At 44.9% G+C, this 15,122-nt stretch overlaps 1 protein-coding gene across 2 annotated transcripts in view; it reads right to left on the bottom strand.

The window, feature by feature from the left end:
• The window catches only part of KCNT1 (potassium sodium-activated channel subfamily T member 1), a 184,646-nt gene that overhangs the window by 76,482 nt on the left and 93,042 nt on the right, over positions 1–15,122 (bottom strand). Inside the window, exons 2-3 of one of the 2 annotated variants that reach the window (XM_054998022.1) lie at positions 12,340–12,381; positions 338–417 (exon numbers count right to left, since the gene is read on the bottom strand). In XM_054998022.1, coding sequence (XP_054853997.1) covers positions 338–417; positions 12,340–12,381 — 122 coding nt within the window. The remainder of the gene's footprint in view (positions 1–337; positions 418–12,339; positions 12,382–15,122) is intronic. The other variant, XM_054998023.1, reaches the window with a different exon arrangement.

Here is a 15,122-nt window from a genome sequence, read left to right as displayed (position 1 = left end):
TAATTGGATATTTAGCATCTTCCACCTACCCACCAAAAAGCTGGCATTTTGAGTCTGCTTTCCAAGTAATAGCAAATATATCCTTATCAGTCTCCGCAACAATGACAATAACAAGAAGAACACATTTTTTATGTAGGGTCAGATTCAAAAAGGCCCTTCCATTCACTCATGGCAAAGCACCCTCCAGGAGCCAAATGGAACCTTCCATAAGCAGACGACTCATTCCATGAGAGGCACAAAACACTCTCTGCTCACGTGCTCAGGCCCAGCTTCATATTTTTGTTCTACATCTCTGAAACACACAATACTGAGGAAGTGGTCAGTGCAAAACACTTACTCGATCTTTGGTTCTTGATGAAAAAAAGCTTGAGGCGCTCCTTGAATGTATTTTCATTGACATAAAACTCCACTTGAACCCTGAGGGAATGTAAAGAAAACAAGACCAAATTAGCCAGAGTCAGAACTGATAACTTACAGGGCATGGGGGAAATAATGCTGTGACGGAATGCGCTGTTAAAAGAGGAGATTTCCTAAGGGCTGGAGGAACAGGAGTTCATAATGGCCTGGTATAAGAACTTGATTGGCAGGCTTCTCCCTTCCCTGTGATTAGCCAGTCAGAACCAGCCTTCAGGATGGGAGCTGGTTGCTGACAAGATTTTGGGAGAGCGTGTGTAAGCATCTTACAGGGAAGGTCTGGTATGAAAGGAAAAAGAAATCAGATGCCATATCTGTAACATCTGTGTTTTGAGATTAATTCATATTAAGAACTCCAAGTATAAAAGCCAGCACAAGGTGAAACCTGTTTACACAATCACAATAGAACTGGGAGGGGGGGGATTTGGCAAAGAGTGACTGCGTAGTAAGTGGAGATTCAGATTCAAGCCAAGTGAAGAAGGATTATATCTTCTTAGATGAAGAAGAATAATTCTTGCCCAATATTTAAAGGGGGGTTGGCTCTGAGGAGGATCCTGGGTCTGTTGTAAAGGGGAAACAGTTTTGAACTAATATCTTGAAACTTGAGTTGTAAAAGGAAACTCTGTGAAAAAACATTGTTGCTGCAACCTAAGTAATAAACAAAACACTTCTCACTATTAAAGGTCAAGAACCTAGAAACTAAGCTTTTAAAAACCTATTTTGCCTGTGATTTAAAAAGTATTCTGTTCTCTTAACAAATTTTACCTCAGCTCTTTCTTTCATTCCCTGACAGTTCTCATTCCTTTCCTGCCTGTTCAATAAAGCTGTTTGTTTTTTAACATTATACAGTCTCTGGTGCCGTTTCAAACACAAAGGAAGAGGGCTCCTGCTCCCTACCAAGTTTCTAGACTAGGCAAAAAAGCCTACATTATAACATCTTATCAGGGTGGGACACAAAAGTATCAGGGTGGGACACAAAAGAACTTTAAAACCACAAATAGAGACACAGTACTTGGGGCTGCTCAGCCAAAGCATTAACTTGGATTGTGGCAGGAAAATCTGCCTCCTAGTGGGGGAGTGAAGGGGGGGAGTCCATCAAAGATGCCAATGGAAGGACCCAAAAGCGGCTCCCACGCACACAGAGAAGTGCTCCATACCAAATTTTGAAGTTAAAAAACCATTGAAGGGAGGGTTACTGTGCATCAGAAAGAAGATCATGTAATTCAGAACCCAGAAATCTGGGGAGAAATGTGGGTGAGTATTTTGGAAGCATTTCTTGTCTGTGGTCCTGGTCAGATCTCACTTTTTAAATGTCTTTTAAATTTTAACTTAAAACACAAAAATACATTTATATAACAAACAATGAACAATAGCAGCTGAAGATCCCATCAAGAAAACAAACAACTGAATAATTATAACAACCATTGCACACAGGAAAAGACTTTTGATATTTTCACCTGGATTGTTTTAAAAAAATGAAACAAAAAGCTGCCAGATTGGGATAAATACGTTCTGTAAGAAATCTCTCTTCTCCCACACCTGTTTATAGATCATCTATGTTAACATCACAAGCAATCATTTCCAGAGCCAATTGTCTACTGTAGGCAGAAAATAACATGGGAAAAGGTACAAATATTTGGTAGTAGTTTGATCATTTTAGCAAGGCGATTACTAGCAAACAATTGAACACAGATGTGACTCTTACCAGGGAAAATGCAGGGCAAAGCAAGCAAGACAAACTTTAGAGGAGACACAAGGATGCCACTGAAAACAACATCTGCGGGAAAGGGACTCTAGTACACAAGGCAAATCCCTCTGGGCTTCCCACAGGCCCCAGAACAGCTGCCTCAACAGCGGCATGAACTTCAGAGAGCTGGGGCAAGCTTTGACATCTCTTTCAGAAGTGTCCTAAAGCCGGTTCTGGAAGCAAGGCAACATCCAGCTTATCTGCTGATTATCCTGCTCTGCAACAAACTTTTCTGCCACGTTATAGTAGGCATTGAAAACATTTTGTTCCAGTGGCAGTTACTGCAAATGCTAAATCTAGAGGAGTTTGTTGTGTTAGTCTGTAGTCGCAAAATACTAAAGAGTCCAGTAACACCTTTAAGACTAACCAAATTCATTGTAGCATAAGCTTTCGAGAACCACAGCTCTCTTCATTAGATGCATCTCTTTGTCTGACGATGCTACTTAAAGGTGCTACTGGACTCTTTACTAAGTGCTAACCTGGGGACCTAGAACATGGCTCTGCACTTGGTTTGGGAGTAACTGGAGGATAAATCATTGCTATTGACGCAGCATAAAACGATGCCCTGAAAATGAGCAGCATCTCTGATCAGAGGATAACCAGAAAGAACTTGTTCATGTCAAGGAACACTTATATAGGGCAATGAATCAATAATCTCCTTTAAATGAGCAGTAGAAAAGACTGCAATTTTGCTTTAATGCTGTAGGAAAGCCACGTAACAAGTTTCTAGATGCAGTGAAATTCAAACCCAGACTTACTGGCTCATAGCTTGCACCCTTATTCACTACAGCACATCTGCTTTCCCCCATTTATAATGGCATCTTATGTTCCCTATAGGTCAGTCTCACAAAGCATAATTAGCTTATGGAACTTCCTGCCACAGGATAAAGTAATTGCAGCAGGTTCTGAGGGCTTTAAAAGGACATTAGACGAATCCAAAGCAAACATTATTGCTCCCATCCAAGAGCATTCCAATGAAACTTGGGCTTAGTAGCACCGAGTCATTATTGACCCATAGGAGGACGTCGCATCACGACGTTTTCTTGGCAGACTTTTTACAGGGTGGTTTGCCATTGCCTTCCCCAGTCATCTACACTTTACCCCCAGGAAACTGGGTACTCATTTTACCGACCTTGGAAGGATGGAAGGCTGAGTCAACCTTGAGCTGGCTACCTGAACCTGGCTTCCGCCGGGATCGAACTCAGGTCGTGAGCAGAGCTTCGACTGCAGTACTGCAGCTTACCACTCTGCGCCACGGGGCTGCCATGTCTCCTTCCACTCTCTTTGTCCTGATTCTCCTGCTTATGTGAACAAGGTGGTTAAAATGGATGGAACCACTTTGGCCTGCAAGGGAAGCATCATGTTTGGGAATGTTCCTCTATGTTCAAAACTCCCTGTAAGCAGCACAAGTAAGCAGAGCAAGGAGGAAGAATCTTTCTCCCTCCTCGACTAGTTCTCTTATTGCATGAAATCTTTAACGCAAAGGAAAGGTGGATCCCATCACCTGAAGTATGGGGCAGTGCTGTCCATTCAACCTCCTCTGCATTCTAGCATTTCACACTCATGCAAGTGTGAACCGTGCCTTAAACTCTAGCTGCCTGTGTCCAGCTTTTCACTCCAACAAAATGCAATTGAAAAGTCTCACAGTGAACAAACTGAACTTTGGCTCAGTGGAGGTGAATTATTCCCAATGCCAGATGCTGCAGATAAAATTCAGTCACATATGGCCACATCCTTGGGAAACAAAGCAAGCAAAACGGGGATAGTTGCTACGTTGTATGCACATGGTAATTACTTTGTCTTATTAATTGATTCCTCAAATGACAGCAAGAGGGAGCTGGTGTTCTGTTATGGGTATTCATCGAGAAGGGATTTCCATTTATCAGAGTTGGCGAAAATTAAACGCTGCTGTACAAAAAGTGACATTTCTGAAACAGCATCACCCACCTCACTGAAAACATTTGCATCAATAATGGAGAACCAAAACAACAAAATTCATCTCAGCTTTAGGATGGTTGGTTGGTTGGTTGATGTATGGCACTTCAGTCTGCTACAAAACTTGTCAGGATGAATTACAAAAGGAAATCAGAACATCAAGGCTGCAAACTTATGTTGATGTTATACCAATTTAACCATCATGGATACCCCTAAATAATCCTGGGAATTGTAGCTTGGCGAGAGTGCAAAAGGAATTCCTGACCACTCCATCCTTCACCGAACTATGATTTCCAGGGACAAGGAATTATTATTAATCCACTTGTAGACTCATGTCCCCATCTTCCATCTTCTGCATACATTTAGTAAATATGGAATTGCAGGTAGAATCTGATATTTATCATGGGATTGTGATTTCTCTCTACTTTGCATTAGTTATCATGTCCAAAGTGGTGGAAGAGCAATCCAAAAATATATACATGAAAGATCCCTTCCACACACAGATTGCTTACTAGATCACTGTCTGAATCCCAAAGAATAGGGAGGCATACCAGGAATTTAAAAGTGATGTAAACAAAGGAAAAAGTTATGGCTGCATTGGACCCCACAGAATTTACTCCTGAGTAAACTTGCATAGGATTGGATTGTTAATCCCACAGCCCCATCCTCTTCTAGTCATGTCTGGTCATCACCATCCACCTTTATCTATTCACTTTCTCCCATCTTTGGAAAAGTCCCTTCTTCAATGAAACTGTTAATTTAAATCCCCATACAATGAAACCTCCAAACTCACAAAGATAACATTGCTCTAGCCAGGGCGTGAAGATATGCCTGAACTCATCTCTTTATAACATCAAAGCTAAGCAGAGGAGGGGTGGAATTAAAAGTGTATGTGCCTCTCGGTATTCAGAGAGTGTCTTTACCTCAGCACTAGATAAGCATAAGTTATAAAATTAAATGAGGTGCTCAAAATCTGGACTGCACCACTTCAAGTGTGTGTGCGGGAGGTGAGGTTGAATCCTTCCCTACACAAACAGACCCACTCTGGACACAGTCAGCTGATACTTCAGGGAGAGCGTGACACCAAATCTTTTACTCAAATGTGTTAGTTGCTTATCCCCAGTGTTTTTACAAAATATAAATATGTTGCCTGGATAGCTCAGGCAAGACTGATCTTGTCACCAGATATCAGAAGCTAAGCAGGGTCAGCCTTGGTTAATAATTGGATGGGAGACCTCCAACAAAGACCAAGGTTGCAGAGGCAAGCAATGGCAAACCACCTCTGTTAGTCTGTTGCCTTGAAAACCCCACTAGGGGTTGCCTTAAGTCAGCTATGATTTGACGGCACTCTCCACCACCAAATACGTAATTACAGTCAACGGATTTCAACAGAAGAGGATGTAACCAAAGGAACAACATGGTAGGTCAGGATGGAATCCATAATGCAGACAGGTCAGGGTGGAGCCATAGGCAGCATCTGTAGGAGAGTGGATGGAGTCTAGCAGAATCTCCACTTGCTTGGTTTCACAGACCACAAACTCGCTCCTTGATCAGACCAGTTAAATACTGATGGTTGGCAATCATACCAGCAATATCCACACTGAGTACCAAAAAGTGGATTTCACCTTTATTGTTCCAGAATTTCATTCACCTTGAGATTACCACACAAGAAGAATATTGATGCAACTGTACATACAATTGCACCAAGACTGCTTTTTTTCATGTCAGAATTTTCACAAGCATGTAAGTATAGGTGGATGGAGAAAATGACTTCCAATGGAGAAAATGACTTCCAATGGAGAAAATGACTTCCAACACACAGCAGCAAATTGCTTCCACTCCGCACAAAACCTGGCTATAAGAGAACAGAATAATGGAGAATTCCCAATGCCTGGGCTGTGCTTTGGAAAGAAGAACATGAAATTCAGAAATGCAAAATCCAAGAAGAAACTTGGAGGCAAATTTCCGTTGGCAGTGAGAAGAGAAAGGAACAGGGGGATGGAAAAGACTGATTAAAATGTAGCACTCAGAGATTTCCAGGGGCCTGGGAAAGAGCCAAGCGAAGGTGCCAAAATGCCTTCAGCTTTGCAATGATTTATATTCATGGTGGGAGGAAAAACAATAAGGAGAGACAGAATAAAAGAGTCTTTTCTGCAAGGAATACATCAGGGATGACTCCAAGAGGTAGCTGGCACTCAAAAATATTCCTTTTGCTCCCCCGTTTTAAAATTACAGTCTATAACAGCCCAGTAGTACAGACTACGCAATGCAATTTCAGAAAGCCTGCAGGCGGTTGAAGATTGCTAGCTTACTCACTGGCCTCTGCTCCAGCAGCAAACGGAAACTGCTCCTAACTCAGTACCTTCCTGTCACACCAACCCCTAGCTACCTCTTCCTGGCCACAGGCAAGCCAATTCCACCCTTGTGCAGAAACGTTCGGTGTTGTGCATCAGTTTCCCTGACATGCAACCTGCCACCACCACGTGGCCTCAGACCAGTAAAGGAAACTAACTTGGGAAGTTCAATCTGCAAGGTTAGGACTAATCCAAAAGCATGGGAATGTATAAAGGATGGCTCGGCAGCATTCTCTACCACTGTTCGATATCCTACGTTTTTACTCTGCCTTCCTTCCAGGGAGACAAGGCAGAATATGATTCTCCCTTCCCTCATTGTACCCTTGCAACAAACCTGTGAAGTAGGTTGAGCTAAGAGGGAGTGTGACTGGCCCAGGGTCATCCAATGAGCATCGTGGCAAGGATTTGAACACAGGTATCCCCAAGTCCTAAACTGACTTCCTAACCACTACCTTGTCATGTATTTAATTCAGGTTGCCAACCTCCAGGTGATGGCTAGATAGTTCCTGGAATCATTCACAACTGATCTCCAGGCAACAGAGATCAGCTCCCTTGGAGAAAACAGCTGCTTTGGAGGGTGGCCTCTATGGCATTATACCCAGTTGAGGCTTCTCCCTTCTCCAAGCTCCATCCTCTAAATCTCCAGGAATTTCCCAACCAGGAGCTGGCAATCCTATGATTTAATATGTATATGAAAATCCTTGTTTCTCCAATAATTCTCTTCCAATACCCTTTAACTCCCCCCAGACTGTTATTAGAAACCCCTTTCTATTGCAGCCACAATAATGAAAGATGCCCGAGAATGGTTTATAGTTGTAGTGTGGACATAGCAACTGTTATGCAGCCATCTTTTTTCTTGACCCTTCAAGATGCCAGAGGACAATCCAGAAATGTGAGCAAAAACCTCCAAGGTTTCCTAGACAGAAATGTGGACAGAGCTGAAGGGACACAACCAAGAGATACTTCATATACCTTTACAAATGCCACGGGAGATGGCATGGCCATGGCCATGACTTCTCCCACCCTCATTCCTCTCCCAATCACCTTTGTCCACCGTCCTTCTCCTTTTGGACTGGGACGAAATGGGAATCTGTTTGCTAAAGCAAGTGGAGTAGGAGAAAGGATCAGAGCAGTAAAAGCTGTGGCTATTGTCAGGGCTTGCTGTGGCTGCCACTGGGTGGGGCGCCGGCACGCCTGGCCCTGACATCAAAGGGGCATCAGGGATGCTGCAGGACCCTGCTCTGTGAAAGGAGGGGTGGTATACATTACCCAGACTCCCTCTCAGTTCACTCACTGGCCTGCGCCTGCGCCTGCGCCTGCGCCTGCGCCTGCGCCTGCGCCTGCGCCTGCGCCTGCGCCTGCGCCTGCGCCTGCGCCTGCGCCTGCGCCTGCGCCTGCGCCTGCGCCTGCGCCTGCTCAACCCACCACCCCCTGTGGGTGGACTTTCCTTATATCCTACCCCTCATCCCAGGCTCCACCTTCCAGGCCACACCCCTCCTTTGCCTTCCAGTATTGTCCTGGACTGCCTCAAGCAGTTGCAGCTGGGGTAGCTGATTTGGCTGCATTGGCCCGCTACAGCTGTGTCTTGTTGGCTGGCTGTCAAGCCTCTTTGGCTGAGCTGATTGCTGAAGGCAGGCCCAGCTGTGGCCCTTTGGCTGGCTGCCCAGCTTCTCCAACAGAATGCCAAAGCACCTGGAGTTGCTTTGCTCCTGGCATCCCCTGAGCCAGGTTATTGCCTTCTAGCTGAGCTGTAGGCTGGGGCGTGGCTTTGAGCTGCTGTGGCTGCTTCTTCTCCCTGGCTGGTAAGGCCTCCGCTTGGATAGCTGCTGGGGCCCTGTCCCCACTGCCTTTGCCCTCTCCCTCTGCTCTGACTCCCTCAGGGTTGACCCCACTCTCCCTGCTTGGCCCCCTATCCTCCACTGGAGGGTGGGGCTAGCTGACCTCCACCTGCCCCTTCTAGCCCTCTGGGGCTTGGGAGCTTCTAGCCCTTCCTCTTGAGTAGGTAGGGCTTCTCTCCCTCCCTCCCTCCTGTGTAGGTAGGTCCAGGCCCTGGGGGTCTGCTGGGGTGGCTGGGTGGCTGTCTCCTGTCCTCTCCTCCTGGCAAGTCCGGGGGCCATGCTGCAAACCCTGGACAGCTATATCCTCTTTTAGAGATCAGTCCAGTATTTCTGGGTTACAAACTGACAAACTCTATTCACGTTAGAAAGGCAGGGTTTCCATAGTTGCATTCTTTTTTTCTTTTCTCACTTTCAGAAATATACCTAAAACATTTTGATCTGTACAAATCTTGTATTTCTCACAGCAATGTTTAGCTACCAACGAACAAATGTGCAGAAACGAGAAGGAAACTCACGGGGACATTTGAAAAAGAAGCAGTTGCCACAGCATATCCTCCACCCCCAAAATGACTTCTGCTCCTCACCAAGCCCTCTTGTCACAGATACCAAGTCTATCAAGTGCCTTGTCCTAAACAAATAGCTCCATTCTGCAGCAGAAAAGCCAAGTGTTATGCAGTTAGTAATGCTGCCCGTTCTGGTGTGCTGTCGCTGTATTTCATGGATTTATTGAAGATGTATAATAAGCCAATGAATGTCCAAATCTATTTACCAAGTGCAATGTTTATAGCCCAGAGAACAGCACTTCCCTTGCAGTCAGTTACAAACCCTACATTTGCCAATAATTCAACATCGGTCTACAGTATTCCTGTGCCTAGAGAACTAAATGGGCTGCTTTTGATAATACACTTCCGAAGATAAATATCCATTCGATATGTGATAGGCAGCTGGAAACCTTAGGGCCAGATTATGCCCCCACCCCAAACCTTCCTTTCTAGCTCCTGGGAGCAAGCTAATATTCCCTGCTTTGTATTTGACCATCTTTTTCTTAACTTTGATGGGTTCTCTGCTTTTCATGCTTCGTTTTGTAGATCTTTTTGTACTGTGCAGGGCTTTTTTTCAGTGGGAACGCGGTGGGACGGAGTTCCGGAACTTCTTGAAAATAGTCACATGGCTGGTGGCCCCGCCCCTGATCTCCAGACAGAGGGGGGTTTAGATTGTCCTCCGCGCCACTCAGTGGCACGGAGGGCAATCTAAACTCCCCTCTGTCTGGAGATCAAGGGGCGGGGCCACCAGCCATGTGACCATTTTCTCCGAGGGCAACCCACTGAGTTCCACCATCTCTTTTCCCAGAAAAAAAGCCCTAGTACTGTGTATGCATGTCACAAACATTTTTAATACCTAGTTTATAAGGAGTTGGATCCCATCAGCTGATCACTATGAGTATACTGGGGATGGGGACAAAAGCCACATGTGGGGGCAGGGAGCAGCAGTGGAGAGGGGTGAGCTCAAATGAAAAAGCTGGAAGAATCCAGCACATGATATTTATACATACAAGGGGCTAAAACCAACAATTCCCTTCCGCTAAGTTAGGAATCTTCCCTGGATAGTGCAAAGTATCTCATTGGGTCTGTGGATTCAATCCCTCTTTTGTGAGTATAGTGGATAATGCTGATATTTTAACATACAAGCAACCCTGAAGAACTGATTTTTTTTTTATGGTGAAAAATTGGTCCCTAGAGACACAAGACGGTGTGAAAAGAGAGAATCACAGGTTCAATTTGCACAACAGAGAAGATAAGTCAAAATGGGTATTTGGGGGGTTGAATAAATAGGAATGCAAACTCTTCCTTACTAGTCCTTCCCATCAGTAGAGCTCCTAATTTCAACCTTCCCACATACTACTGTGCAACTTGGCCCCTTTCAAACGGAGATGGGACAAACGGCTCTTTCCTACCACCCTCCCCAGCGGATAGCACAAGCCAGGCTCTATCAGAAGTCTCTTTTCGCACCTCTGCTGTCCACTCAAACAAGCAGTACATGCAGATAGGAGTAAACAGCTGAGATGCATCAGTGGGAGGACTCTGGCAGAGCTGCTGTTGTTTACACTTAGAGAAGAGTGGTTGAAAGAGTCCTTTGCTGCTGTAGCACAGTAGTTAAGTGGTTTGGCTGTGAATCAGTACTCTACTGGTTCAAATCCCACTATTGCCAGGAGCTCAGCAGGTGGCCTTGGGTAAGCCGCTCCTCTCAGCCCCAGCTCCCCAGCTGTATTGTGGGGATAATTATAACACTCTCTTGTTCACTGCTCTGGGCGGGACCCTAATCTGTCTAGAAGAGCGGTATATAAATGCAGTTATTGTTGTTATTTGCCTGTTTGGAAACAGTCAGAGATAGCTGGAACATCAAAGAAATAGGAACTAAAAAGTGTTCCATGCACACGTAGGAGTCAAGGTGCATGAAGCAACAGACTTACACAGAATTAGACCACTAGTGCACCAACTGACAACAGTTGTCCAGAATCTCAACCAAAGGTTTTCATCATCTTTGTAACTGAAGATGTCAGAGACTGAATTGGGACTTTCTACATGCAAAGTGCAAGTTCCAGCACTGAGAAAAAGGGGTATTTCCCCATTAGGACAAAACTGTCTCATATTGACTCAGACAATCTAGCCTTGAATTATCTGCTCTGAATCCCAAGGTCTGCAAGGCTTCAAGCACGGCATCTTTCCCATCTGCCACAACTTGAGGTCCTTTGAACTGCAGGTGGCCAGGATCAAACCTGGTACCTTCTGCATGCTAAGCACATGATCTTCCACTAAGCCATGGCATAGACTCACCAAGTCTTGATTTCAGAGAAAGATGACTTCACTGAAGGAATGAGCAACAGCCAAAGGAACTGATGAATGTTACAATTCAAAGGTCCTCTTTTAAGAAAGATGGCCTTGGTAGTTAAGATTGCAGAATGAAGCAAACAAGAGGTGATTCACACATGCACGCTCGTCCCTTAACTCACTGCATCACTGAATGGTGATTTGCATGTGTTAATGAGCCAACACAGGGAAGATGAATTTTTAAAGAGCAGGCTCAGAACTGGGTATGAACAGCCTCAATGAAAGCAAATGTTCCCCTGAAGGTCTATTTGTTCACAAAGAATGTTTGTTTTTATATAACTGTTTCAAAGAAATGACTAGAATCCCATTCCTCCAAAGGGAGAATTTTCTAAAAAACGTAAATTATATTTTGCACACCCCTGTCAATGTTTCCCTGCTACTATGGGGATGGATTTCCTCTTTGAAAATGACAAAATGGTGCCATTAAGGGAAGCTGTATGGCAGGGTGCCAGAGCACACAACTGAAGAAAGCATTGCCACTGAGGAATACATAAATAAACACAAGTTAAAGCACTGTCAAGTTTGATGAGTAGGGGGAGAAACGAAGCATTCCACGCCATACCCCATACCCAGGGCTAACAGATCTTCAATCATTCCCAGGGCTTTTTTTCTGGGAAAAGAGGTGGTGGAACTCAGTCGGTTGCCCTCAGACAAAATGGTCACATAGGCTGGTGGCCCCGCCTCCTGATCTCCAGACAGAGGGGGGGTTAGATTGCCCTCCACGCCACATGGCGCGGAGGGCAATCTCAACTCCCCTCTGTCTGGAGATCAGGGGGCGGGGCCACCATCCCATGTGACTATTTTCAAGAGGTTCCGGAACTCCGTTCCACCACGTTCCAGCTGAAAAAAAGCCCTGATCATTCCTATGTGGCTCTCCCTCCCCATTCACTCAAGAATTCTGGAATCTGAAGTTTTGTGAGGATGCTGAAAACTCTTTGAAAGCTCCTCTTCCTCATGGAACTACAGTTCCCAGAGTTCTCTGGAGTGAGCAGTAATTCCAAAACCAGTTTGTTGACAGTGTAGACATGCCCCGTATAATAGCAGCTCATGCTCCCTTAAACATACAATTAAAACAATTCTCAACTCCAACAGAAACAAGTGATAGTTCCCTGCGAGATCGTCAGAAGCAACCTTGAAGCACATGAAGTTCGAAGCTAACTTACTGTGAAAGGGAGGAATCCATACTGAAATCTTCATTATGTGGCCTACAGACACAGGGCAAAAGGAACATTAACAAGTCAGACACACTTCAGCAGAGCATCATGAGGGTTCTTGCATACCCCGGGTGGAAATGAAAGATTCTATTGCACTAAAAGACAGCAACATCCAATGGCCAGTTCAAATGATACGCAGGACTGTACTTGTCTGTTGTACTGGGAGGAAGAGGAGAGGGTGTTTGTTACCACCCTGCTCACCCAGGACCTTCCTATTCCAAAAAGCATCCATGGTGTGTAATGTATCCTTGAGTTAACATGTATGGTGCCAGAACTGCACATTAGAATTTGGAAGGGGCAAAACAGAGCATTTCAGTGCATTAGAGTTGTATTCATCACAGTGTGCTGCAAACTCTGCTGCTCCATCGTCCTTATTAATGATGCCAATATTCATGTTGCACGCACCGAAAAAAGGGAGCGCCCTTCCCATGCAGAGTCTGATCGTCATCAGAAGCATAAAATTCTAACATCGAAAGAATGGAAGAAATAGTATAATAAATATTGTTTCATGTGTACAGCTTGCTTGCTTGCTTGGATCCACTTTGAAAATTTTTTTCCCCAGCAGTGTGGACTGCATCATTTGACTGCATGAGTTTACAGAGACTAAGCCAATTTGGTGAATTAAAAGAGGATATGGAACAGAGGTGTGTGTGTGTGTGTGTGTGTGTGTGTGTGTGTGTGAGAGAGAGAGAGAGAGAGAGAGAGAGAGAGAGAGAGAGAGAGAGAGAAGGCCCTGAACCTGACCTCCACATGTGGTTCTGCCTTTTTCTCCTTCTCCAAAATATCCTAACTTGGGAGCACCCAGCGAAGCTGATTAGTCCTTAGGCAAACAGTGCACCATTTACTTTTAGAATTCATCACAACAGGATGCAGTGACGGCCACCAGCAAAGACAGCTTTCCAAGGGGACGGGACAATTTCATGGAAGAGGAAGGACAGGCGCATTAGTGGCTAAGAGTCAAGATGGCTAAACAGAACCTCCAGTTTCAGAGGCAGTATACCTCTAAATGCCAGCTCTTTCTAGTCCATCACAAGGGAAACTTTGGATTCTGTGCTCTTTCTTGTGGGCCCTTGGGGGAGGGCATGTAAGTGGTTATTGTGAGAAATGGGATGCTGGATTAGATGGACCATTGGTCCAATCCAGCAGGCTATGTACATATAAGCTGTATGCAAGAAGGCACTCTGTGAGACTAGGGAGCCTGCATTTTGCATGGCCTGCGAGTGCAATACACAGGGTGTGTGTATGTACATAAGCTGTGTGCAAAAGACACAGATCAGCATGTGGAGGTCGGAGCCAGTTGCAAATGGCACAACCCTGATTCCCCCCCCCCGCCCCACATGCTGACCAAGCCCTGAACAGGACTTGAATCTTCTTAGGAGTGTGAGAGTCCTTCCCTTTACAAGTTTCACATTCCTTTTTCAGTGCATATTTTGGATTTGTAGAGTCAGCTTGCTCCTTTGCCTATCTTGGAGCTACAGGCAAGATGTTACTGATCTACACCGAAGGATGTACTGTTCTGCTTTATATATTTATGCTGAGACAATAGAAGTGAACAACTCAACTCCCTGTGGCATTCCATTGACAGTTTCCATAGCAGGTAGCAGCACTGGAATGTGAAGCTTCCTTTCATGCTATTCTCATCTCCGCTGCCTCTTCAAATTTAATGATCCTATGCCTATAAGTTGTCAGTGAACCAGGCCACCAACAGCCAGCAAAGCGTGAATTTTTGCATAGATGGGGGACTTCCCTGATAAACCCAAGATTACTTTGCATATTAAAAGGAACCCGCCCACCCCCCATTAGTCTGATGAGGAGTGAGCATGCTCATTGCCTTCTGTGCACCATGGAATATTGAGGGCAGTTCAGCATCAGTTAAAGGGGGGGAAAGGAAAACAGGAAGAGATGTGAACTTGGTTATGGCCCTACACTTACAGTTTTTTGGAGGGTGTGAGGTACACAGTTCCTGCTCTCCCCAAACCTCTTATACATCATAGGGAAGAGAAACATTTTTTTAAAAAACCACTCCTCGTAATGTACTTGCTCAAATTTGGGGTTAGAAAAGCAGCTTAACCTAACTCTGAGCCTCAGCACTTATTGCTACAGGACCATTTCACAATGACATCAGAATATGAAGTGAGCATCAAGCTACTCATTTCACCCCAGAGGTCAGCTCTCCTGCACTATACAGAAAAATGTTCTATAAACAAGGAGAAAAAAAGGACCACTTTGCTAAAAAAAATCTGATGAGGACAGAACATGCTCTTTAGGAATGTTGAGGGCAGTTAAGAATAGAGATGGGCACGAACCTGAAAAAATGAACCGTGTGGTTCGTGGTTTGTCACATTTCACGAACCACAAACCATGAACTTTCATAAACCTGCCGCAGTTCACGAATCAGTTCATTTTGGTTTGTGAAAATGTGACATCAACAAATCACCACTTCCGGGTCAGCAGAAGGTCTGCAGGAAGTCAATCTCCTGTTGCCTAGGAAACTGATTGATCGGCGACGACGCAAAAAATGAACCAAACGAACCAGCCTAAAGTTCGTGGTGGTTAATCAGAAATGGGCTCTGACGAACCACTGGTTCGTGAACCACGAACCGGCCTGGTTCGTGCTGAATTTTGGTTTGTATTTCGGTTCATGCCCATCTCTAGTTAAGAATCAGGTAAAGGAGGAAAAAGAAAAATGGGGAGGAGGGGTCTCAAGCATTTAAAACTTTATACTATGCTGG

The sequence above is a fragment of the Eublepharis macularius genome, chromosome 14, assembly GCF_028583425.1.
Source record: "Eublepharis macularius isolate TG4126 chromosome 14, MPM_Emac_v1.0, whole genome shotgun sequence".
Lineage (NCBI taxonomy): Eukaryota > Metazoa > Chordata > Lepidosauria > Squamata > Eublepharidae > Eublepharis > Eublepharis macularius.
The sequence above is the reverse complement of the archived record's forward strand: the minus strand, read 5'-3'. Positions and strand labels throughout refer to the sequence as shown.